Source organism: Pleurodeles waltl, chromosome 1_1 (genome assembly GCF_031143425.1).
Source record: "Pleurodeles waltl isolate 20211129_DDA chromosome 1_1, aPleWal1.hap1.20221129, whole genome shotgun sequence".
NCBI classification, from domain to species: Eukaryota; Metazoa; Chordata; class Amphibia; order Caudata; family Salamandridae; genus Pleurodeles; species Pleurodeles waltl.
Genome location: NC_090436.1, coordinates 9,827,499 through 9,854,089, shown reverse-complemented (window position 1 = coordinate 9,854,089; position 26,591 = coordinate 9,827,499). Strand labels below are relative to the sequence as shown.

The 26,591-nt window shown below is 47.6% G+C and overlaps 1 protein-coding gene across 1 annotated transcript in view; it reads right to left on the bottom strand.

Annotated features, from left to right (window-relative positions):
- TTC31 (tetratricopeptide repeat domain 31) overlaps nt 1-26,591 on the bottom strand; it is a 165,111-nt gene that overhangs the window by 117,575 nt on the left and 20,945 nt on the right. The window contains exons 3-6 of the mRNA XM_069205761.1: nt 19,208-19,313; nt 14,584-14,816; nt 1,287-1,370; nt 688-777 (exon numbers count right to left, since the gene is read on the bottom strand). Coding sequence (XP_069061862.1) covers nt 688-777; nt 1,287-1,370; nt 14,584-14,816; nt 19,208-19,313 — 513 coding nt within the window. The remainder of the gene's footprint in view (nt 1-687; nt 778-1,286; nt 1,371-14,583; nt 14,817-19,207; nt 19,314-26,591) is intronic.

Here is a 26,591-nt window from a genome sequence, read left to right as displayed (position 1 = left end):
TGATATGTTCTGCACCAGTCTGCACAGTGGTGGCTTTGTTGTGACATTTTGTTTCCTTGGTATTCTGTACTAGAATAGATCTAGAGAAAAGGTTTCCTTAAAATAAATAAATATTTCGCATTTTCTAGTTGCGACTGAGCACCCAAATTCAGTTCTAAATCCAATGACAAAACTAGAATGAAGCAGATGACATTTGGATTGGTGAATAAAAAAAATACATTCTAAGTGCACTTAAGAGTTTTTGGGAGGGTTGGTAGCAGCACAGGAAAGTTGGTGGAAGACGTAAAGCATGGAGAGAGCTGAAAAACACATCCACATTGATAGGAGTGGATTACCAAAAAGAAAAAAGAAGTTGCAAAAGTCTGAGCAGTGGAAGGACAAGTTAGCTTGACAAGAGTATGGTAAAGAGACTATGCTCCAGTGGGAGGGAAAACACAAAATGGGCAAGGAAATTCATTGAATAAGAAGCAAAGACATATGAGTAGCAATACACCCAATAAATGGTATGCAGCTGGTATGCTGTAAGCCCCTGTAAGTTCTTAGTAAACTCACAATAGGTTCTTTTGAAACCAGAAGGTTTGTGCTGTTTAGTAGGCATCACCTGAAAAGACCACACACAACTGGTTTTAGTAAACCCCAGAAAAAAACAACCCCAACCTATGAAACAAATAACAAGAGGTTACTCACCGATTCGTTACCCTTTACATTTTTAATTTCTTTTTTTTTATTCTTTAATTCTTCTTCTAATTTTTGTTGACGTTTTCTGTCCTTCTGCCGCTGTAATACAAATGAACAACACAAAACGGTGATATGTGGCCAGCTTTAAGCCTAGAAGGCAAGAAGTACTAAGTGATGCAACATTGATATTGCAGCAGACCAGAAAACCAAGGAACTGTGTGCTGTGCCATAAGGACACTTGAGCCGGACATCCCAAGTACCACCCTACACAAACAGGTAGTGCAATGAAGCATCATGCGCAGTGGGATACAGACGTTCATGCCACAAGCGCATAGAAGCACTATAAGCAGTGGCATAGACCACTCCTGTTGGATGGTGAAAGAAACACTGTATAAGACGCATATGGACCACAATCCAGACAGTCTAAGAAGCACCAACACAAGGTGGCAAAGAGACACAGGCAATGAAGCATCATGTGCGGCTGGGTAGAGATGCTCATGCCACATGGTCAAAGAAGCACTGTAAGAGTCAGCACAGGGCACTCATGCTGGACGGGCAAAGCAGCATGTTGTGAGTTTCCTTATGGGCACAAGCTGTAAAGCAATTACCTGCTTCTTAAGTTTCTTCTTTTCAGCTTTATTTTTCACTCTCTCTTCTTCAGCCACCAGCTCGTTAGCAATTCGTTCAGCTTCCTGAAAATTAGATCACATTTCATGATGTTGCAAACACTGTCCCCCTCTTTCAAACAACAGAAGCTCGACTTCTGAACTTTGGACTCCTACTGAAAATAAAAGTCTGTCAATCCTGTCAGCCATTTTCACATCCACTTGTAAACTATTTTTATGTCATAGTGGTTTAGCAATCAACAAAGCCCTGCAGGCAGTATTTAATGGGATCCACCAATGTATGCAAACAGTCTACAAGAAAGCCAGACCAATGGGAGAATTGTTTTCCAAACTATTCGAGATTCAGTTGAACTTTCTAGCACCAGCAAAGGCTACAACAGGGAAAGTGAGAGGAGGAACCTAACAAAGAGTAAAAATTTTTTAGAACAGTTTTAAGGATGAAAGGGACAAAAAGCAGGGGGTTCTGGAGTATAATGCCCTCCCACAGAACAGAATAAGAGTTAAGAGACTTTGCAGAAAAGTTTCAGCTCCTACAACACAGAGGGCTGACTCTCTTCATGAGAGCAACCACTCTTTACAACAGCACGGACATTAAACAGCAAAAACACCACTGCATCTGGTGAAAGGTACATCTGAAGGGCAAGCATCAAACACTAGAGACAGGATAGTTGGGGGGCAGGCAAGGCACTGGTAATGCATGCGTCTTAGAAGCATTGAAGCAAACCTCTCAACACATCATACAAAGCTTGGGATGCGGCCCAGGCGTGTAAGCACACTGAAGCAAATGAGGTACGGATAGATGCACTCCCTTAGAAGCAGGATTCAATAAACTGTCCATGCACCCATGCAGGAACACCAATGAAGTACAGGATGTCATGGAATGGAGCAAAACAGCAGAGAAGCACCCAATGCACAGAACACTCTAGTGGGAGACCTAATCACCAGGCTTCGAGGTAGTACACAGCTCCAAGAGGCAATGTCAAGAGCATGCAATATGCTGAGTAAAATCTGTTTAACTATCCTTTACCTCTGGGGGTCCTTTAAATATGAGCATCTGAAAATCGGACAGCCACTGTTCTCAAAAATGTATATTAAGACAAAAAGCCACAACAATGTTTTTATAACTGGTACCATTTGGAACAGCCATTTCCCATTTCTTTCCCTGCCCAGATGAGGTGTGGCAGCTTCTCACTCTGGATGCCTTAGTTGGCTGTTGTCGGCTGGCACAGAAAGTAACCGGAAACCTCTGAACCGAACAATGTTTTAGAATCCTACCCAGAGGCCGTGTTATTATTCCTTCTCCTGATATGTTTTTTACAATAAAGAAATACATTCTCTCATCGCTGATCCACATTATTTATTTTGCATTGACAATGTCAGGGTAAAGCAAACTGAAATTACTGCCACCCAGGCCACCATCTAAGTAGGTGCCCAAATCTTCCCAACCCCCCCACCCCAATCTTCAAGTTTCTTCTTGTAGCCACAGCTGTATATTCCATGAGGCTCTCCACGGAGCTTCCTGTTTCAAAAGCAACTAAGAAAGGATTTTCTGATACCGGAGTCTTCTTCAGTATTCTGTGTGAGTGCCTTGGAGAATGAATACCCTTGGGTGAATTCACAATGACATTTTATGAGTACATCAAGAAATACTGCTTCACATACTAACAAGCGTCTGAATTCTCCCCAAAACGGGCAACTTCATCTTAGTAAGCAGGCACAGTATTTACTATTTGACTAACTTTATGCAGGTACACCATTTCAGATGTTTTAGGATCAATTCACAAAGGCATTTAGGAGTAACTTCCCATTACTACAACAGGACAGCGAGCACCACCCTTTCTATCTGCACAAACTCAATAGGAGTGTAAGGAAATGCCTCCTTGGCATGGTTGCCCCCTGACTTTTTGCCTTTGCTGATGCTATGTTTACAATTGAAAGTGTGCTGAGGCCTGCTAACCAGGCCCCAGCACCAGTGTTCTTTCCCTAACCTGTACTTTTGTATCCACAATTGGCAGACCCTGGCATCCAGATAAGTCCCTTGTAACTGGTACTTCTAGTACCAAGGGCCCTGATGCCAAGGAAGGTCTCTAAGGGCTGCAGCATGTCTTATGCCACCCTGGAGACCTCTCACTCAGCACAGACACACTGCTTGCCAGCTTGTGTGTGCTAGTGAGGACAAAACGAGTAAGTCGACATGGCACTCCCCTCAGGGTGCCATGCCAGCCTCTCACTGCCTATGCAGTATAGGTAAGACACCCCTCTAGCAGGCCTTACAGCCCTAAGGCAGGGTGCACTATACCATAGGTGAGGGTACCAGTGCATGAGCATGGTACCCCTACAGTGTCTAAACAAAACCTTAGACATTGTAAGTGCAGGGTAGCCATAAGAGTATATGGTCTGGGAGTTTGTCAAACACGAACTCCACAGCACCATAATGGCTACACTGAAAACTGGGAAGTTTGGTATCAAACTTCTCAGCACAATAAATGCACACTGATGCCAGTGTACATTTTATTGCAAAATACACCCCAGAGGGCACCTTAGAGGTGCCCCCTGAAACTTAACCGACTGTCTGTGTAGGCTGACTAGTTCCAGCAGCCTGCCACACTAGAGACATGTTGCTGGCCCCATGGGGAGAGTGCCTTTGTCACTCTGAGGCCAGTAACAAAGCCTGCACTGGGTGGAGATGCTAACACCTCCCCCAGGCAGGAGCTGTAACACCTGGCGGTGAGCCTCAAAGGCTCACCCCTTTGTCACAGCCCAGCAGGGCACTCCAGCTTAGTGGAGTTGCCCGCCCCCTCCGGCCACGGCCCCCACTTTTGGCGGCAAGGCTGGAGGGAACAAAGAAAGCAACAAGGAGGAGTCACTGACCAGTCAGGACAGCCCCTAAGGTGTCCTGAGCTGAGGTGACTCTGACTTTTAGAAATCCTCCATCTTGCAGATGGAGGATTCCCCCAATAGGGTTAGGATTGTGACCCCCTCCCCTTGGGAGGAGGCACAAAGAGGGTGTACCCACCCTCAGGGCTAGTAGCCATTGGCTACTAACCCCCCAGACCTAAACACGCCCTTAAATCTAGTATTTAAGGGCTACCCTGAACCCTAGAAAATTAGATTCCTGCAACTACAAGAAGAAGGACTGCCCAGCTGAAAACCCCTGCAGCGGAAGACCAGAAGACGACAACTGCCTTGGCTCCAGAAACTCACCGGCCTGTCTCCTGCCTTCCAAAGATCCTGCTCCAGCGACGCCTTCCAAAGGGACCAGCGACCTCGACATCCTCTGAGGACTGCCCCTGCTTCGAAAAGACAAGAAACTCCCGAGGACAGCGGACCTGCTCCAAGAAAAGCTGCAACTTTGTTTCCAGCAGCTTTAAAGAACCCTGCAAGCTCCCCGCAAGAAGCGTGAGACTTGCCACACTGCACCCGGCGACCCCGACTCGGCTGGTGGCGATCCAACACCTCAGGAGGGACCCCAGGACTACTCTGATACTGTGAGTACCAAAACCTGTCCCCCCTGAGCCCCCACAGCGCCGCCTGCAGAGGGAATCCCGAGGCTTCCCCTGACCGCGACTCTTTGAACCTAAAGTCCCGACGCCTGGGAGAGACCCTGCACCCGCAGCCCCCAGGACCTGAAGGACCGGACTTTCACTGGAGGAGTGACCCCCAGGAGTCCCTCTCCCTCGCCCAAGTGGAGGTTTCCCCGAGGAATCCCCCCCTTGCCTGCCTGCAGCGCTGAAGAGATCCCGAGATCTCTCATAGACTAACATTGAAAACCCGACGCTTGTTTCTACACTGCACCCGGCCGCCCCCGCGCTGCTGAGGGTGAAATCTCTGTGTGGACTTGTGCCCCCCCCGGTGCCCTACAAAACCCCCCTGGTCTGCCCTCCGAAGACGCGGGTACTTACCTGCAAGCAGACCGGAACCGGGGCACCCCCTTCTCTCCATTCTAGCCTATGTGTTTTGGGCACCACTTTGAACTCTGCACCTGACCGGCCCTGAGCTGCTGGTGTGGTGACTTTGGGGTTGCTCTGAACCCCCAACGGTGGGCTACCTTGGACCAAGAACTAAGCCCTGTAAGTGTCTTACTTACCTGGTCAACCTAACAAATACTTACCTCCCCTAGGAACTGTGAAAATTGCACTAAGTGTCCACTTTTTAAACAGCTATTTGTCAATAACTTGAAAAGTATACATGCAATTTTGATGATTTGAAGTTCCTAAAGTACTTACCTGCAATACCTTTCGAATGAGATATTACATGTAGAATTTGAACCTGTGGTTCTTAAAATAAACTAAGAAAATATATTTTTCTATATAAAAACCTATTGGCTGGATTTGTCTCTGAGTGTGTGTACCTCATTTATTGTCTATGTGTATGTACAACAAATGCTTAACACTACTCCTTGGATAAGCCTACTGCTCGACCACACTACCACAAAATAGAGCATTAGTATTATCTATTTTTACCACTATTTTACCTCTAAGGGGAACCCTTGGACTCTGTGCATGCTATTCCTTACTTTGAAATAGCACATACAGAGCCAACTTCCTACATTGGTGGATCAGCGGTGGGGTACAAGACTTTGCATTTGCTGGACTACTCAGCCAATACCTGATCACACGACAAATTCCAAAATTGTCATTAGAAATTGATTTTTGCAATTTGAAAAGTTTTCTAAATTCTTAAAAGACCTGCTAGGGCCTTGTGTTAGATCCTGTTTAGCATTTCTTTTAGAGTTTAAAAGTTTGTAAAAGTTTGAATTAGATTCTAGAACCAGTTGTAGATTCTTAAAAAGTATTCCAACTTTTAGAAGCAAAATGTCTAGCACAGATGTGACTGTGGTGGAACTCGACACCACACCTTACCTCCATCTTAAGATGAGGGAGCTAAGGTCACTCTGTAAAATAAAGAAAATAACAATGGGCCCCAAACCTACCAAAATACAGCTCCAGGAGCTTTTGGCAGAGTTTGAAAAGGCCAACCCCTCTGAGGGTGGCAACTCAGAGGAAGAGGATAGTGACTTGGAGGAAAATTCCCCCCTACCAGTCCTATCTAGGGAGAACAGGGTCCCTCAAACCCTGACTCCAAAAATAATAGTCAGAGATGCTGGTTCCCTCACAGGAGAGACCAACACCTCTGAAATCACTGAGGATAGCCCCAGTGAAGAGGACATCCAGTTAGCCAGGATGGCCAAAAGATTGGCTTTGGAAAGACAGATCCTAGCCATAGAGAGGGAAAGACAAGAGATGGGCCTAGGACCCATCAATAATGGCAGCAACATAAATAGGGTCAGAGATTCTCCTGACATGTTGAAAATCCCCAAAGGGATTGTAACTAAATATGAAGATGGTGATGACATCACCAAATGGTTCACAGCTTTTGAGAGGGCTTGTGTAACCAGAAAAGTGAACAGATCTTACTGGGGTGCTCTCCTTTGGGAAATGTTCACAGGAAAGTGTAGGGATAGACTCCTCACACTCTCTGGACAAGATGCAGAATCTTATGACCTCATGAAGGGTACCCTGATTGAGGGCTTTGGATTCTCCACTGAGGAGTACAGGATTAGGTTCAGGGGGGCTCAAAAATCCTCGAGCCAGACCTGGGTTGACTTTGTTGACTACTCAGTGAAAACACTAGATGGTTGGATTCAAGGCAGTGGTGTAAGTAATTATGATGGGCTGTACAATTTATTTGTGAAAGAACACCTGTTAAGTAATTGTTTCAATGATAAACTGCATCAGCATCTGGTAGACCTAGGACCAATTTCTCCCCAAGAATTGGGAAAGAAGGCGGACCATTGGGTCAAGACAAGGGTGTCCAAGACTTCAACAGGGGGTGACCAAAAGAAAGGGGTCACAAAGACTCCCCAGGGGAAGGATGATGAGACAACCAAAACTAAAAATAGTAAAGAGTCTTCTACAGGCCCCCAAAAACCTGCACAGGAGGGTGGGCCCAGAGCCTCTTCACAAAACAATGGGTACAAGGGTAAAAACTTTGATCCCAAAAAGGCCTGGTGTCATAGCTGTAAACAGCATGGACACCAAACTGGAGACAAGGCCTGTCCCAAGAAAGGTTCCACTCCAAACTCCCATCCAGGTAACACTGGTATGGCTAGTCTCCAAGTGGGATCAACAGTGTGCCCAGAGCAAATCAGGGTCCACACTGAAGCTACTCTAGTTTCTGAGGGTGGGGTGGATTTAGCCACACTAGCTGTCTGGCCGCCTAACATGCAAAAATACAGACAGCAACTCTGAATTAATGGGACTAGAATAGAGGGCCTGAGGGATACAGGTGCCAGTGTCACCATGGTGACAGAGAAACTGGTTTCCCCTGGCCAATACCTGACTGGAAAAACTTACACAGTCACCAACGCTGACAATCAGAGAAAAGTACATCCCATGGCAATGGTTACTTTAGAATGGGGAGGGGTCAATGGCCTGAAACAGGTGGTGGTCTCCTCAAATATCCCAGTGGACTGTCTGCTTGGAAATGACCTGGAGTCCTCAGCATGGGCTGAGGTTGAACTAAAAACCCATGCAGCAATGCTGGGTATCCCTGAACTGGTGTGTGTGAAAACAAGAGCACAGTGCAAGGCACAGGGTGAACAAGTAGAGCTGGAGTCTGGAAGAAGGGCCCAGCCTACCAAGAGAACAGGAAAGTCAGTTGGGAAACCAACTACAACACAGCAAAAGAAAGGGAACCTCTCTTCTCAGGAAGAAGTTCTGCCCTCTGAGGGAACTGAGCCTTTGGAGCTTGAACCTTATCAGGTTGAGCTCTTAGGCCCAGGGGGACCCTCAAGGGAGGAGCTGTGTAAGGGACAAGAAACCTGTCCCTCTCTTGAAGGCCTTAGGCAGCAAGCTGCTGAAGAGTCCAAAGGCAAGAAAAATGGAACGCATAGGGTCTATTGGGAAGATGGACTCCTGTACACTGAGGCCAGAGACCCCAAACCTGGTGCCACTAGGAGAGTGGTAGTGCCTCAGCTGTTCAGGAAGTTCATCCTAACATTGGCCCATGACATTCCCCTTGCTGGACATTTGGGACAAACCAAGACGTGGGAGAGGTTAGTCAACCACTTCTACTGGCCCAATATGTCCAACATGGTTAAGGAGTTTTGCCTCTCCTGCCCCACCTGTCAAGCCAGTGGTAAGACAGGTGGGCATCCAAAGGCCCCCCTCATTCCACTTCCAGTGGTGGGGGTTCCCTTTGAAAGAGTGGGTGTGGACATAGTTGGTCCACTAGAACCTCCCACAGCCTCAGGAAATATGTATATCCTGGTAGTAGTGGATCATGCTACCAGGTATCCTGAAGCTATTCCCCTTAGGTCGACTACTGCCCCTGCAGTAGCCAAGGCCCTCATTGGTATCTTTACCAGAGTGGGTTTCCCTAAGGAGGTGGTGTCTGACAGAGGTACCAACTTCATGTCAGCATACCTAAAACACATGTGGAATGAGTGTGGAGTGACTTATAAATTCACTACACCATACCATCCACAAACTAATGGCTTGGTTGAGAGATTCAACAAGACATTAAAAGGCATGATCATGGGGCTCCCAGAAAAACTCAAAAGGAGATGGGATGTCCTCTTGCCATGTCTGCTTTTCGCTTACAGAGAGGTGCCACAGAAGGGAGTAGGATTCTCACCCTTTGAACTTCTGTTTGGTCATCCTGTAAGGGGACCACTTGCCCTTGTTAAAGAAGGCTGGGAGAGACCTCTCCATGAGCCTAAACAGGACATAGTGGACTATGTACTTGGCCTTCGCTCTAGAATGGCAGAGTACATGGAAAAGGCAACCAAAAACCTTGAGGCCAGCCAACAGCTCCAGAAGTTTTGGTATGACCAAAAGGCTGCACTGGTTGAGTTCCAACCAGGGCAGAAAGTCTGGGTTCTGGAGCCTGTGGCTCCCAGGGCACTCCAGGACAAATGGAGTGGCCCTTACCCAGTGCTAGAAAGGAAGAGTCAGGTCACCTACCTGGTGGACCTGGGCACAAGCAGGAGCCCCAAGAGGGTGATCCATGTGAACCGCCTTAAGCTCTTCCATGACAGGGCTGATGTGAATCTGTTGATGGTAACAGATGAGGATCAGGAGGCAGAGAGTGAACCTCTCCCTGATCTTCTGTCATCAGACCCAAAAGATGGCACAGTAGATGGAGTGATCTACTCAGACACCCTCTCTGGCCAACAGCAAGCTGATTGTAGGAGAGTCCTACAACAGTTTCCTGAACTCTTCTCCTTAACCCCTGGTCAGACACACCTGTGTACCCATGATGTGGACACAGGAGACAGCATGCCTGTCAAAAACAAAATCTTTAGACAGTCTGACCATGTTAAGGAAAGCATCAAGGTGGAAGTCCACAAGATGCTGGAGTTGGGAGTAATTGAGCGCTCTGACAGCCCCTGGGCTAGCCCAGTGGTCTTAGTCCCCAAACCTCACACCAAAGATGGAAAGAAAGAGATGAGGTTTTGTGTGGACTACAGAGGGCTCAATTCTGTCACCAAGACAGATGCTCATCCAATTCCAAGAGCTGATGAGCTCATAGATAAATTAGGTGCTGCCAAATTCTTAAGTACCTTTGACTTGACAGCAGGGTACTGGCAAATAAAAATGGCACCTGGAGCAAAAGAGAAAACAGCATTCTCCACACCTGATGGGCATTATCAGTTTACTGTTATGCCCTTTGGTTTAAAGAATGCCCCTGCCACCTTCCAAAGGTTGGTGAATCAAGTCCTTGCTGGCTTGGAGTCCTTTAGCACAGCTTATCTTGATGATATTGCTGTCTTTAGCTCCACCTGGCAGGATCACCTGGTCCACCTGAAGAAGGTTTTGAAGACTCTGCAATCTGCAGGCCTGTCTATCAAGGCATCCAAATGCCAGATAGGGCAGGGAACTGTGGTTTACTTGGGCCACCTTGTAGGTGGAGGCCAAGTTCAGCCACTCCAACCCAAGATCCAGACTATTCTGGACTGGGTAGCTCCAAAAACCCAGACTCAAGTCAGGGCATTCCTTGGCTTGACTGGGTATTACAGGAGGTTTGTGAAGGGATATGGATCCATTGTGACAGCCCTCACTGAACTCACCTCCAAGAAAATGCCCAAGAAAGTAAACTGGACTGTGGAATGCCAACAGGCCTTTGACACCCTGAAACAGGCAATGTGCTCAGCACCAGTTCTAAAAGCTCCAGATTATTCTAAGCAGTTCATTGTGCAGACTGATGCCTCTGAACATGGGATAGGGGCAGTTTTGTCCCAAACAAATGATGATGGCCTTGACCAGCCTGTTGCTTTCATTAGCAGGAGGTTACTCCCCAGGGAGCAGCGTTGGAGTGCCATTGAGAGGGAGGCCTTTGCTGTGGTTTGGTCCCTGAAGAAGCTGAGACCATACCTCTTTGGGACTCACTTCCTAGTTCAAACTGACCACAGACCTCTCAAATGGCTGATGCAAATGAAAGGTGAAAATCCTAAACTGTTGAGGTGGTCCATCTCCCTACAGGGAATGGACTTTATAGTGGAACACAGACCTGGGACTGCCCATGCCAATGCAGATGGCCTTTCCAGGTTCTTCCACTTAGAAAATGAAGACTCTCTTGGGAAAGGTTAGTCTCATCCTCTTTCGTTTGGGGGGGGGTTGTGTAAGGAAATGCCTCCTTGGCATGGTTGCCCCCTGACTTTTTGCCTTTGCTGATGCTATGTTTACAATTGAAAGTGTGCTGAGGCCTGCTAACCAGGCCCCAGCACCAGTGTTCTTTCCCTAACCTGTACTTTTGTATCCACAATTGGCAGACCCTGGCATCCAGATAAGTCCCTTGTAACTGGTACTTCTAGTACCAAGGGCCCTGATGCCAAGGAAGGTCTCTAAGGGCTGCAGCATGTCTTATGCCACCCTGGAGACCTCTCACTCAGCACAGACACACTGCTTGCCAGCTTGTGTGTGCTAGTGAGGACAAAACGAGTAAGTCGACATGGCACTCCCCTCAGGGTGCCATGCCAGCCTCTCACTGCCTATGCAGTATAGGTAAGACACCCCTCTAGCAGGCCTTACAGCCCTAAGGCAGGGTGCACTATACCATAGGTGAGGGTACCAGTGCATGAGCATGGTACCCCTACAGTGTCTAAACAAAACCTTAGACATTGTAAGTGCAGGGTAGCCATAAGAGTATATGGTCTGGGAGTTTGTCAAACACGAACTCCACAGCACCATAATGGCTACACTGAAAACTGGGAAGTTTGGTATCAAACTTCTCAGCACAATAAATGCACACTGATGCCAGTGTACATTTTATTGCAAAATACACCCCAGAGGGCACCTTAGAGGTGCCCCCTGAAACTTAACCGACTGTCTGTGTAGGCTGACTAGTTCCAGCAGCCTGCCACACTAGAGACATGTTGCTGGCCCCATGGGGAGAGTGCCTTTGTCACTCTGAGGCCAGTAACAAAGCCTGCACTGGGTGGAGATGCTAACACCTCCCCCAGGCAGGAGCTGTAACACCTGGCGGTGAGCCTCAAAGGCTCACCCCTTTGTCACAGCCCAGCAGGGCACTCCAGCTTAGTGGAGTTGCCCGCCCCCTCCGGCCACGGCCCCCACTTTTGGCGGCAAGGCTGGAGGGAACAAAGAAAGCAACAAGGAGGAGTCACTGACCAGTCAGGACAGCCCCTAAGGTGTCCTGAGCTGAGGTGACTCTGACTTTTAGAAATCCTCCATCTTGCAGATGGAGGATTCCCCCAATAGGGTTAGGATTGTGACCCCCTCCCCTTGGGAGGAGGCACAAAGAGGGTGTACCCACCCTCAGGGCTAGTAGCCATTGGCTACTAACCCCCCAGACCTAAACACGCCCTTAAATCTAGTATTTAAGGGCTACCCTGAACCCTAGAAAATTAGATTCCTGCAACTACAAGAAGAAGGACTGCCCAGCTGAAAACCCCTGCAGCGGAAGACCAGAAGACGACAACTGCCTTGGCTCCAGAAACTCACCGGCCTGTCTCCTGCCTTCCAAAGATCCTGCTCCAGCGACGCCTTCCAAAGGGACCAGCGACCTCGACATCCTCTGAGGACTGCCCCTGCTTCGAAAAGACAAGAAACTCCCGAGGACAGCGGACCTGCTCCAAGAAAAGCTGCAACTTTGTTTCCAGCAGCTTTAAAGAACCCTGCAAGCTCCCCGCAAGAAGCGTGAGACTTGCCACACTGCACCCGGCGACCCCGACTCGGCTGGTGGCGATCCAACACCTCAGGAGGGACCCCAGGACTACTCTGATACTGTGAGTACCAAAACCTGTCCCCCCTGAGCCCCCACAGCGCCGCCTGCAGAGGGAATCCCGAGGCTTCCCCTGACCGCGACTCTTTGAACCTAAAGTCCCGACGCCTGGGAGAGACCCTGCACCCGCAGCCCCCAGGACCTGAAGGACCGGACTTTCACTGGAGGAGTGACCCCCAGGAGTCCCTCTCCCTCGCCCAAGTGGAGGTTTCCCCGAGGAATCCCCCCCTTGCCTGCCTGCAGCGCTGAAGAGATCCCGAGATCTCTCATAGACTAACATTGAAAACCTGACGCTTGTTTCTACACTGCACCCGGCCGCCCCCGCGCTGCTGAGGGTGAAATCTCTGTGTGGACTTGTGCCCCCCCCGGTGCCCTACAAAACCCCCCTGGTCTGCCCTCCGAAGACGCGGGTACTTACCTGCAAGCAGACCGGAACCGGGGCACCCCCTTCTCTCCATTCTAGCCTATGTGTTTTGGGCACCACTTTGAACTCTGCACCTGACCGGCCCTGAGCTGCTGGTGTGGTGACTTTGGGGTTGCTCTGAACCCCCAACGGTGGGCTACCTTGGACCAAGAACTAAGCCCTGTAAGTGTCTTACTTACCTGGTCAACCTAACAAATACTTACCTCCCCTAGGAACTGTGAAAATTGCACTAAGTGTCCACTTTTTAAACAGCTATTTGTCAATAACTTGAAAAGTATACATGCAATTTTGATGATTTGAAGTTCCTAAAGTACTTACCTGCAATACCTTTCGAATGAGATATTACATGTAGAATTTGAACCTGTGGTTCTTAAAATAAACTAAGAAAAGATATTTTTCTATATAAAAACCTATTGGCTGGATTTGTCTCTGAGTGTGTGTACCTCATTTATTGTCTTGTGTATGTACAACAAATGCTTAACACTACTCCTTGGATAAGCCTACTGCTCGACCACACTACCACAAAATAGAGCATTAGTATTATCTATTTTTACCACTATTTTACCTCTAAGGGGAACCCTTGGACTCTGTGCATGCTATTCCTTACTTTGAAATAGCACATACAGAGCCAACTTCCTACAAGGAGTATTTCCCGAATATTCCCATTTAGGATGTTTTGGGGCCAGTATACATAAACATTTAAGAGTATATGAATTAATTCAGGTACTCAGAAGTGCCTCTGTCCTGTTTTGGGACATCCGTTCTACGCCTCGGTGCCTATTTCTAAAATCAATGTATGTTGTATTGCTGTCCATCTGCAACAAGTAGCATTTCATATTTATTTTGGTAACAAAATGAATGCAGGTCGTGATATTCTACCAACACTTTTATAGTAACCACAAGTTGATTTCAAGAGTGTCTGCGTGATTGATACAGCTCTTGTGGTGTGTAAGAGCTGAACAAAATCCTCACCCAACCGCAGGGCAGGTGACCTACTGGGGCCTCAATCTATTTGTCCAATCACAAGGGAATAAAACAACTCGATTTTATAGGGCCCACCCCTCTCCCCCACCCCAACCTCAGGAAACTCCACTGGCTTCCCATCCAGAAAAGATGCAAATTCATGCTGAAGATCCACACCTAGAAAGCTCTTTACACCCAAGGGTCAGCCTACATCAACCACTGCCTGAAATTCCACAACCCCTACAGACTTATGAGCTCTGCCTCCCTCTAAACCCGCCCCCCACTCCACCCTCGCAGGTGACAAGTCACGATCTACAAATCCAGTATGATAAATAGTGTTTTATACCACATCATCTGATGTTTTAATCCATGATAATAACGGGTGTTTCTAAAAATAAATTCACTGGTACCAGTTTACCAACCTCAAAGGGATGGAAACTCAAGGCGCCCATCCCGGAATTCAAACGTGGGACTTGACAGCCATAACGTGGCAGGGGGGCAGTGTTGAACTGAGCCATCTTGTAGTGACAATTTAGGAGTCATGGTCTAGCGGGCTTTGTCAATAGCCTGGAACAGGTTCCCAGCACTCTGAAGGTGACACATATCATACAAAATAAGGATTGCCGGCAATCGACAGAGCACACTCACCGCAGGTGTAACTTTATGCTGCAGGGGGAATCTAAAACTATGGAATGGGTTACTGGATGACGGGTTTGGTGGAGTCTGAGATGTCAGGAAGGCTCGCTGAAGTCCACAGTAAGTAGCTGTGTTGGTAGAATCCGATTCATCCTCATCATCTTCATCGGAGCTATCTAAATATGCGTCGTCGTCCTCATCATCTTCACCACCTGCTTCATAATAGGGGTATCGCTGGGCTGGATCTAGAGGAAAGGTTAAAAGTGATAACGGCTTTAGGAAAGTAGCCTCTTTTTAGCACAGTTACCCCCACCTTTGGCCTGTTTGTCAGTGTGTTTGACTGTCACTGGGATCCTGCTAACCAGGGCCCGAGTGATTATGTTCTCTCCCTTCTAACCTGGTAACTTGAACCATTTTCACCCCACATTTGGCATACTGGTCCCCCCATGTAATTCCCTAGTATACGGTACTAAGGTACCCACGGCACTGGGGTACCAGGGGATCCCCATGGGCTGCAGCATGTATTTGCCACCCATAGGGGGCCCATGCAAAGTGTTCTGATGGCCTCCCATGGACTTCGTGAGTGCGGGGACGCCATTTTATGCGTGTACTGGACATAGGTCACTACCTATTTCCAGCTACATAATGGTAACTCCGAACCTAGGCATGTTTGGTACCAAACATGTCAGAATCATACCCCAATACTGTTGCCAAATTTGGAAGTATGATTCCATGCACTCTGGGGGGCTCCTTTGAGGACCCCCAGCATTGCTCCTACCAGCCACCACTCAGACCGGGTTATGCCCCCCTGCTGCTTGAACAGCTGAAGCCCAGGAAGGCAGAACAAAGGATTTCCTTTGTGAGAGGGGGGTAACACCCTCTCCCTTTGGAAATAGGTGTGACTGGCTTGGGAGGGGTAGCCCACCCCAAGCCACTGGTTTGCTTTGAAAGGCACATTTGGTGGCCTCTGTGCATAAACCAGCCTACGCCAGTTCAGGGACCTCCAGACCCTGCTGTGGTGCAAAACTGGACAATGGAAAGGGGAGTGACCACTCCCCTGTCCATCACCACCCCAGGGGTGGTGCCCAGAGCTCCTCCAGCGGGTCCATGCGTTCTACCATCTTGAATCCAAGGTTGGCAGAGACCTCTGGGAGCATCTGAGGGGCCAGGTCAGGCAGGTGACGTCAGAGCCCCCTCCTGATAGGTGCTCCCCCTCTCAGGGCTATTTAGGGTTTCTCTCTTGGGTGGGTCTTCAGATTGGACTTGCTAGATTCCAGCAGGACTCCTCTGCAACCATACTTTGATCTCTAGCCACTGGAACGGCAACTGGACCGTCCAGGAACTGACAATCGGTATCCACGAAGAAGACTCTTATTGCAACATTGTTTCCACAGCTTCTGCAACATTTCCCCAGCAGTGCATCCTCTGAGGGCGGCAAGTCTTCAGCCTGCATGAGAAGAAAGAAGGAATTTCCCTTGGAGTGGAGTCACATCCCTGCACCCGCAGGCACCTGCTGCAATGACGACCAGCTGCGTGGATCTCTTCTCATCGTGAGCTATGTGGATCCTGCATAATGGGTGGTGGTCCGGAGTAGTCCTATTGTTCCTCTCTGCCAGCTGTCCAACTTTGGTGGAGGTAAGCCCTTGCCTTCCTGCATAGGACAGCACCCTGTGCACAGCATCTCTTGCAGTTGCCAAGGCTTGTTTGCATCTCCTCCAAAAGGGTCTTCAGCCTACGTGTAGCTCCAGGCCCCAGCCCTCTGTGTTGTCCTCCTCAGGCGTGGGACCCTTCTCCAGTTGTGCTGCGTGGGCTCTTCTGCAACTCCTGTGTCCCCATCCTGTGGGACTCCTGTGGGTGCTGCTTTGCTGTCGTGGGCTTCTTCTTCCAGCACGGGACATCGTCTGCATCCCTCACAAACTCTTGACTGACTCCAGGGCTGCAGTGCTGACCTCCTTTGCGTCACCGTCGACCAACTCCTGCATCCACAGCTGGGTGGGTAGTGGCTCCTACTCCTCCTGGACTCTTCTGTGACTTCTGGACCTGGCCCCCTTCTTCCACAGGTCTTCCTCTTCAGGATCCACCACTGGTTCCTTGCAGTCTTGTCTGGGTGTCTCATTTTCTTCTTTTCCTTCCTTCTGGGTGGTTTGGGGAAAATCTAGTAATTTACTCCTTTCCTCCTAGTCACTAGGGGGCACTGTGTACCTTTGGTGGGGGTCCTGTGTTCGCATTCCATTTTTTAAGTATATGGTTAGGGCTCCCCCTATGGTCACTATTGTCTAACTGCATTTGCAGTGTTTTCTATCACTTTCTATACCTATTGCTGATTACTAGTGTACATATCTAGTGTGTTACCTACCTCCAATTGGAGGGTTGCCTTTGTAGTACTTTTTGGTATTGTGTCACTAAAATAAAGTACCTTTATTTTTGTAACACAGTGTTCTCTTTCATGTGTGTAAGTGCTGTGTGACTGTGGTGATATTGCATAAGCTTTGCATGTCTCCTAGATAAGCCTTGGCTGCTCATCCACAGCTACCTCTAGAGAGCCTGGCTTCTAGGCACTGCCTACTCATCACTAATAGAGGATACCTGGACCTGGTATAAGGTGTAAGTACCTTAGGTACCCAACCCAACACCAGGCCAGTTTCTCACAATGGCAACAATTTATATTCTAACTCTTCTGAAGTGAGCGTGCACGAGGACAGAGGTGTGTCACGGAAGCGTAAGGGACTGTTTGTATGTGTGAATCATCTGAAAGCTACATACATGCACACCTGGTTTCCCATTATGAAGATTCTCATTAAGAAGATTTTTGGTCCCTAGACACCTTTTTTTTTTTTTCAAAATCAAGATTAATAGGCCTTTCTTAAAGCATTCTGCCCATCAAGAGTAGGGCGTGGTGTCACAAGGTTGGAATGTCCTGCGAGGCTGCGCACAGCCACACACTGTTTAAGGGTATTCACCAACTCTTCTCTAACCTCTTCTCATACTGGAAAGGGTTAGAAATTAACTCCTGAGCAGGGAAGAAGTACAACTTTTTACATGGCGGCTAAAACAAAAAAAAACAAAAAAATGCTGGGGTTGTGAGAAAGAAAATTTCCAGTCGCTTAACAGATAGTGTGCTAGGAAGACTGAGTCCAGGCCTACTTTTGTAAAACGTGTGAGAATTCCTGAAAGTCATACATACACCAGAGCAAGGACATACACTGCAGGTCACTTTTGGGATCTGGCCCTCTAATTTAGCTTTATGCTGTCCATAATGGTTTTACACTGATTTGCCATTATTCATTTTTTTAAAGAAGTGGCGTCTATACACTTTAGATACCATGTTTCAGAGTTATCAAACCTTTTTTGTGTATATTTCATTTTTAAAGCAAACTATCAACAATCCTGCTTTCAGGATTCTGCATGTATTTGCATATAATCATGAGCATTCTGTATTACAAGTAGTTCAAACATTTAGGAAGCACATTTTTATATTAGACCAGCAAGCTTAGATCACTGCACGTCCTGTGAGTGCTCACTGTAGCAGTAAATGTTTTGCATTAATGAACCATGAATACAAGTTTGAATAACTTACTAGTTCTCTTTCATAGATCCATGCTGTGGCACTCTGAACTGGCTGTCAAGAGGTATCTACTTGGCCTGAGGACAAAAACAAGTAAGCTTGACCCCAAACAATATGTCCTTGGCGTCGAGAGATGAAAACTGCAGAACCCGCATATTGCGAACAGGTTTAATGAGGGCATCCATTATGGAAACCTTTCTTATCCATCATGGTTTGTTTACAGCCATAAAGCCAAACCCGCACTTTGGTTGGAGTGAAAGTGAGTCAGAAGAAAGACACTACAGAAGCCTGACATTGGTACTGATCTTTCAGTAGCAGGAACCTTTCAGCGGAGCAGTGGCTGCCGCAGCCAAGTGTGCCTTTGGTGTTCTGGGAATGGGCCTGTTGGCTTTCTGTTGGTAGGAGGTGGTGTAAGATCACTGTGTGGCAAGTGACTACTGGTCCTGCCTGAACAACTGCATCTCTCTGGTTTTATCATGACAGTATCTATCAGCATCTCTAGGGCCTTACAGGAAGTGAATAATAGTCCTTACTTGTTCACTGACGGTGGGTAAGCATTGCTCTCCAGGAAAGGCGGACCATCTGCAGACGTTCTATACTCTTGGCTTACCCAATGTAGTAGTCAAAACTCCACTAAGGGCGACAACAAATGCAGCACCAGGGAAATTACTGAGCATCAGAGTTTTTAAGACAGAAGAGTTTTAAATACTAATGATGTTTTGAGAGCACAGTAGAAGCCAAGAATAACGCAGAGAAATAACTCTTCAGCACAGTCTGCATTAAGGCACCAGAGCCGTTCTCTCTGACAAGGCTAATGCCTGACTTCCACCCAGAAAAACTGGCCACGTGTTCTATTACTTCAATTAAAACCGTCAAGTTCAGAGGGACATTGCTGCAGTGAGATTAATACATTTCTTTATGTAAAGTGTTCTGGGCCTATCACCTCATAGCCAGGATAAAATATTCTACTGCTTATGAATATTAACACTCTCTGCTGAAGCCAATCTGTGGTCAGCCGAGGGAAGGCATAGGTCAGAATTGTGTGGTTAGATCACAGATAACTCAACTTACCCAGCTTTGTCATAATCTCAGCTAATCCAAGTGAACTTCCATAAGACAACTGTTGCAACTTCTCAGGATCGTTAATGATCATCTGTTTAACAAAATCCATCATATCCTGGAAGAAGAGCAAAGCAGCAAGTGAGAGGCGACAAACTGTCCATAACCGCCTAAGAGGAGGGGGCGGGCAGCAACCAGGGAGGGGGCGGGCAGCAACCAGGGAGAGGACTCTCCAAGCTTGAACTATAAGCAGGGTAATGACTGGTGCCAGAAAGTGGGGGTGAGCAAGGGGAGGGCCGGGTGTGAGTGAACTATAAGAAAGGTATTGAGCAGTGTCAGGAAGGGAGGATGAGCGGGGGGGCTGGGTGAACTATTAGCAGGGTAATGAGCAATGCCAGGATGGCAGGGTAGCGAGGGAGGGGTGGAGCCCGGTACGGTAGATGCAGGGTATTTAGTGATGCCAGGGTGTGAGGGGTGACAGTGGGATCTGGGTACGCTAAAAGTAGTGTTAAACGTAAGGGTTGCGAGGGAGGCCTGGATCCAAGTAGCTAGGAATATGGGTGGCAAGGGGAGGGCAGGGTCAGGGGATCCTAGAAGTCGGGTAATGAGGGATGCCAGGATATAGAGGAATGAGGGAAGGGCTGAACCTGGGTGTGACAGAAGCATGGTAATGAGTGGTGCATGGAAGTGGGGGATTTACAGAGGAAGAATGGGCCAGCTAAGCTAGAAGCACAGTAATGAGTGATTTTAGAAAGTGAGGGCAGTGAAGCGAGGGCGGGGTCCTGGTATGCTAGACATAGGGTACTGAACGATGCCAGAAAGCAAGGGTGGTGAGGGGGAGGGCTGGATGTGGGTATCCTAGAAGTAAGGTAATTCGCAATGTGTGAAAGAAGGGTTAACAAAGATAGGGTTTAACACGGGTATTCTAGAAGTAAGGTAGCTAACGACGAGTGAAGGAGGGATTAACAAAGATAAGGGTTTAACCCGGGGATGCTAGAAGTAAGGTAATTAGCGGTGCCAGGAAGTAGCGGTGGCAAGAGGAGGGCTGGATCCCTTTAGAAGTAGGATAAAGAGAAGTGCTAGAAAGTGAGGGTGGCAAGGGGAAGGTTGAACCCGGGTATGCTAGAAGATAATTTGTGACAAATGTCCAAAACTAAGGCTGACCAGATGAGGGCTGGGTCTGGTATGGTACAAGCATGGTATTCAGCTGTGCCAGGAAGTAAGGATGGTAAGGGAAGGGCTAAAGTTGGCTATGAAAGAAGTAAGGTAATGAATGCCAGGAGGTACGCATGTGGCGAGGGAAGAGTTGGATGTGAGTATGCCACGAGGAAGTAATTTACGATTCTTGACAACAGGTGTGGCGAAGGGAGGGTTTAACCTTGGGATGCTAGGAGTAAGGTGATGTGCAATGGCAAGAACTAAAGGTTATGAGGAGTGGGCTGGATCCTGGTATTTTAGGAAGGTATTGCACAATGCCCGAGCAGGGTAGGTGAGCGGAGGACTTGATCCGGATATGCTAGATGTAAGGTAATTAGTGATACCATGAAGTAGGGAGGGTGAGGGAAGGACTGGATTCAGGAGTGCTGGAAGTTAGATAATAAGTAATGCCAGGAAGTAAGGATGGACCAGGGGAGGGCTGGATGTGGGTATTCTAGAAGGAGGGTAACCCTTGATGGGAGTAAGTAAAGGAGGGGAGAGGGTTGAATCCAAGTATGCTAGAATCGGGGTAATTAGTGATGCCAGAAAGTAAGGGATCCAGTGAGTCTGCATCATACATCGCTACCGCCATCCCTGATGGTTACAAGAGAGCACACCGGGACGAACCCACAAGCACAGAGAAAGAATCGCCAGCATCTACAGGGACACCATCCGCTGCACTACATCCCCGATGACCCGACACCAGCAATGAAACACCTCAACTTCCAACTCCACATTGACGGGAAAAGCACCATCAGAGGCACCCTTGCCTCCAGACCACGCCCCAGCAACACCATCCTGCAACTCATCGCCCCGCAAGCAATAGACTCCGAGCACTACATATTCTTAGGGGACCTCAACTTTCACCTCGATGACCCTAGCGACTCCAACTCCACTGGCCTCCTGGAAAGCTTGAGCAAAATCAGCCGTAAGCAGCTCGTCACTGACCCTGCCCACATCGCAGGACACACGACCGACCCCATCTTCACCGCCAGCGACAGTCGAGAACATCCACACTACTCATCTGGTCCAACCATCACAGTATACACTTAACCATCGCTAGACACACATACTCTGGTACCCTACCCACCCCCCCCCAGATCCACACAAAGAAACTGGAAAAAGATATCAGAAAACCGGTGAAACGCTCTCTGCTCCCACCTCCCAGACTCTACACACAACCCTAGACAGGCAGCAAAGAGCTTCTCCCAATGGATCACAGAATGCACCAACACCATCGTCCCACCAAGACAGCCAAGGTCCAAGAACAAAGCAAAAGAGCAAACTGTTTCACAGAGGAACTGCACTCCTCCAAATGCAACTGTTAACTTGAAATGAAGTGACGCATCAGTAAAAAAACACAGAAGACTGCACCGCCTTCAGGGCCACCCTAAACCACTAGCTGACCGTATCAAAGCCAGCACAACCCACAGCAAAGAACTCTTCGCTATCGTGAAAGAGTTCACCAATCCCACAGTCACTGAGAATGACATCACTCCCTCCGAGGAACTGTGCGACAACCTTGTGGACTTCTTCCACAACAAGAACTCAACTATCTACGAAATCTTTGAACACCAACCCTCCGCCGCAGACAGTATCAACCAGCTCACATACAGGAACACAAACCCTGAACACCTCACCCGCTGGGAACTCATCACGTAAAACACTATCTCCATCATGAACTCCGTAAACTCGGGAGCACCCACAAATGCTTCCTCCACCACGTCTTCACCTCGGAAGCAAGACAATCTGCAACAAGTTCAGGAAGTTCCTAGATACCTCCATCACTGTGGCCCCCTTCCCAGAGGTCTGGGAGCACGCTGAAGTGAGGCCTCTCCTGGAAAAAAAAATCTGACGACCCAGTCTCTGATCAACCAGCGCTGACCCAACACCTAGAAGTCTCCTGTACTCCTCCCAATCTGGATTTCGAGCTAACCACAGCATTTAGACAGCCCAGGTTGCTGCCACAGATTGAATCATCAGATTCTGATTCGCATCTGTTGAGCAGATGTGGGTGGAGACAGACGCTAGCGGTCCCATATTTAAAAGATTTGTTTACCTGGGCTTCTAGGTTGAAGTCACCTGGTGTGTTGCTACAGAGCCTATTTTTGCAACCTGTTGTATTATTTAACACTGAGTCCTGATGATGGTCTGACGGACCTCTGACTGCCACTACAGGCCGAAACGTCATTACCTTCTCATTTGACAAGCTGCTGAATTGAAAGTCCATGATATTGCTTGAACTGGGACTGAAAACCAGGCAATTATTGCGCAGAACTGTCATGAGGAGGGTTATAACCCCTTCCTGGATCTGCAGTGGGGATTTAATCTTATGATCTAGAGGGGTTATATACAGTGTTGTTGTTTATGAAAGGGACATTCGTAGGAATTGTTCTACATGTTTTTGAACTTCCTGAACCCTATGGAGTAATATATTGGATTTTAACAGTACGGAGTTGTCTTATTCATTAATTGAAGACTGTATAATATGTACGCATACTCTATCTAAATAATTCCTCTAGGAGCATTTTTAAGTGAGACACTCCTGGACCATGAGGGAATCAGCAGCCCTCATCCTCCTGGACCTATCCGCCGCGTGGATGAACCACATCCTTATCAACAGACTCCAGCACATCAGGATTCAAGGAAAACGCACTCAACTCGATCGCCTCGTACCTCACCGGCAGAACCCAAAGGATCAGTCTCCTAACGTTCACCTCAGAGCCCAAGATGATCTGTGGAGTCCCCAAGGGTCATCTCTCAGCCCGGCCCTCTTCAACACTTACATGACCCCTCTCCCCCCCACCCCTTACTGTCAGATCAAACTGACTCAACTTCATCTCCTACGCCGATGATACACAGCTCATCCTCTCACTGTCCGGATCTCTCCCCACCACAAAAGCTAACTTCCACTGATGCATGATGAACACAGCAAACTGGATGTCAACTGTCTCAAACTCAATGCCAAAAAAACTTAAGTCCTCATCTTTGGCAACAACACCTCGCCATGGACTGATACATGGTGACCCGCAGAGCTCGGCACACCCCCACCCCAAAAGACAACGTTCGCAACCTCAGCATCATCCTGGATAGCAAGCTATCCATGAATAAACAAGTTGGTGCGGTTTCGTCCGTCACGCAGGCTCTCATCACTAGCAGACTGGACTACGGAAACATGCTCTATGCAGGAAAGGCATGTCCCCGAAGGAGTGACGTGAAAAAACGGTTGTGTAGTTCTTCCAACCGTAACTTCAGCCGCCGAGGTGAATAAGAAACCTTCAGTGCCCTGTTATTATATGCCAGCTAAAAACGCCGCGTGTGACCACCTGGCACAAGCAAACAGTCTAAGGAGGGATGACTATAGATTCAAAGAGACGCTCCTGTTAGTAATCTCTCACGGGTCGTCCTGAAATAGAATCTGGACATTGCTAATAACAGAGGTGACGTTGCCCATCGATAGTCCTGAAGAGGCCCCGAGTGGAAGGGCCGAAACGCGTTGACACTTAAAATGGCGAGATTGGGTTCGTTAATCGGAGTCAGCTTCATAAAAATCAGCAAAAACGCTCTGCAAAATACCCTGAACAAATATATAGGTATTTGCCAATTGCATATATGCGAATTTCCAATCATCGTAACACAGTGGATTACAACCAGAATGCTGAGAATGTAACCACCAATGTCTCATGAAGAAAGGTTGTTGGGCACAGCCCTCTAGTAATGATATGGTCAATCATCAGACTGAGAAGCTAGATGGTGGCTTCAATTGAATTAAGAAGAAAATGCGAATTCAATTGTTTATGTTGGTATTAATTTTAAGTCTGTCTTCTTATGTAAATACTTTGATGGTTGTATTCATTTCACCAATTATTTTTTGTCTGCCTCACACATAAAATAATTGCAATAAATTTTGGAAAGTAACTAATCCAACAAAGACAGTATTAAGCACTGTATTTGTAAATAATGATATAATCTATCCCTACCTGTAGGCCATTGTTTCTGCATATATACTATGCAGGAATCACAGCACACCTCCTGAAGAGACTCCAGACAATACAGACCTCAGTGGCAAGACTCTTACTCTACCTCCCCAGAAGGACCCACACCACGCCCCATCTCAAAAAACTACACTTGCTCCCTATTCAGAAGAGATTCCAGTTCAAGATGCTAACCCACTCCTACAGGGCCCTGCACAAGGAAGGACCAGCATACATCAATAAACACCTGACCTTCCACCAACTGACCAGACACCTACGATCAGCTTCCCTCCCCCTCGCAGACACCCTATGGACCAGTTGAGGCAACAGCGGAGGACGCTTCTCACACCTGGCAGCCAAGGCCTGAAACAACCTCCCCCTGCAGCTCAGGACCGCACCATCACTCCCACGAGTCAGAAGTGAACTAAACACGTGGATGTTCGAATGATCATTCTTCCACGCAGCAGCCTACAGCTCCAGCCCCTTGAGACCCTCACGGGTGATTTGCTGCACTCTCTAAAAATGTTTACTAATTGAGAAGCTGGGTAATGTTATGCTAGCAGTACTGTAATGAGTGATGTAAGAAAGTAAAGGTGAGGGTGAGATCTGGGTGTGCTAGAAACAGGGTAATGGGTGATTTTTAGGAAGTGAGAGGGGCAAAGGAAGAGTCAGATCCAGGTATACTAGAAGTATGGTAACGAACAATGCCAGTAAGTAAGGGTGGGAGGTGAGGGCTTGATCTGGGTATGCTAGATGCATGGTAACGAGCGTCGCTAGAAAATAAGGATTGTGAAGGGAGGGCTGGATCTGGATATCTTATGAGTAAGGTAGCTAGCGATACCTTACACTAGGGGTGGCAAAGGAAGGGCTTAACCCGGGGATGCTAAAAGTGAGGTAAAGGGCAATGCCAGACAGTAAGGGTGCCCAGAAGAAGGTTGAAGTCAGGTACGCTGGAAGTTAGGTAGTGAGTGATGCCAGAAACAGGGTGATGAGAAGAGGGCTGAGTCTGTGTATGGTAGAAGCATGGTAATGAACTATGCCAGGAGCTAAGGGTGGCAAAAGTAGGGCTGAACCTGGGTACGCTGGAAGTAGGGTTAGCCCTACCCTCACTTACCCACTTCTTGGCTCACTACCCCACTTATAGTTCACCCACACCCATTCCTCCCCTCGCCATCCTCGCTTCCTGGCACATCTCATTACCCTACTTATATACAGGGAGTGCAGAATTATTAGGCAAGTTGTATTTTTGAGGATTAATTTTATTATTGAACAACAACCATGTTCTCAATGAACCCAAAAAACTCATTAATATCAAAGCTGAATATTTTTGGAAGTAGTTTTTAGTTTGTTTTTAGTTTGAGCTATGTTAGGGGGATATCTGTGTGTGCAGGTGACTATTACTGTGCATAATTATTAGGCAACTTAACAAAAAAAAATATATACCCATTTCAATTATTTATTATTACCAGTGAAACCAATATAACATCTCAACATTCACAAATATACATTTCTGACATTCAAAAACAAAACAAAAACAAATCAGTGACCAATATAGCCACCTTTCTTTGCAAGGACACTCAAAAGCCTGCCATCCATGGATTCTGTCAGTGTTTTGATCTGTTCACCATCAACATTGCGTGCAGCAGCAACCACAGCCTCCCAGACACTGTTCAGAGAGGTGTACTGTTTTCCCTCCTTGTAAATCTCACATTTGATGATGGACCACAGGTTCTCAATGGGGTTCAGATCAGGTGAACAAGGAGGCCATGTCATTAGATTTCCTTCTTTTATACCCTTTCTTGCCAGCCACGCTGTGGAGTACTTGGACGCGTGTGATGGAGCATTGTCCTGCATGAAAACCATGTTTTTCTTGAAGGATACAGACTTCTTCCTGTACCACTGCTTGAAGAAGGTGTCTTCCAGGAACTGGCAGTAGGACTGGGAGTTGAGCTTGACTCCATCCTCAACCCGAAAAGGCCCCACAAGCTCATCTTTGATGATACCAGCCCAAACCAGTACTCCACCTCCACCTTGCTGGTGTCTGAGTCGGACTGGAGCTCTCTGCCCTTTACCAATCCAGCCACGGGCCCATCCATCTGGCCCATCAAGACTCACTCTCATTTCATCAGTCCATAAAACCTTAGAAAAATCAGTCTTGAGATATTTCTTGGCCCAGTCTTGACGTTTCAGCTTGTGTGTCTTGTTCAGTGGTGGTCGTCTTTCAG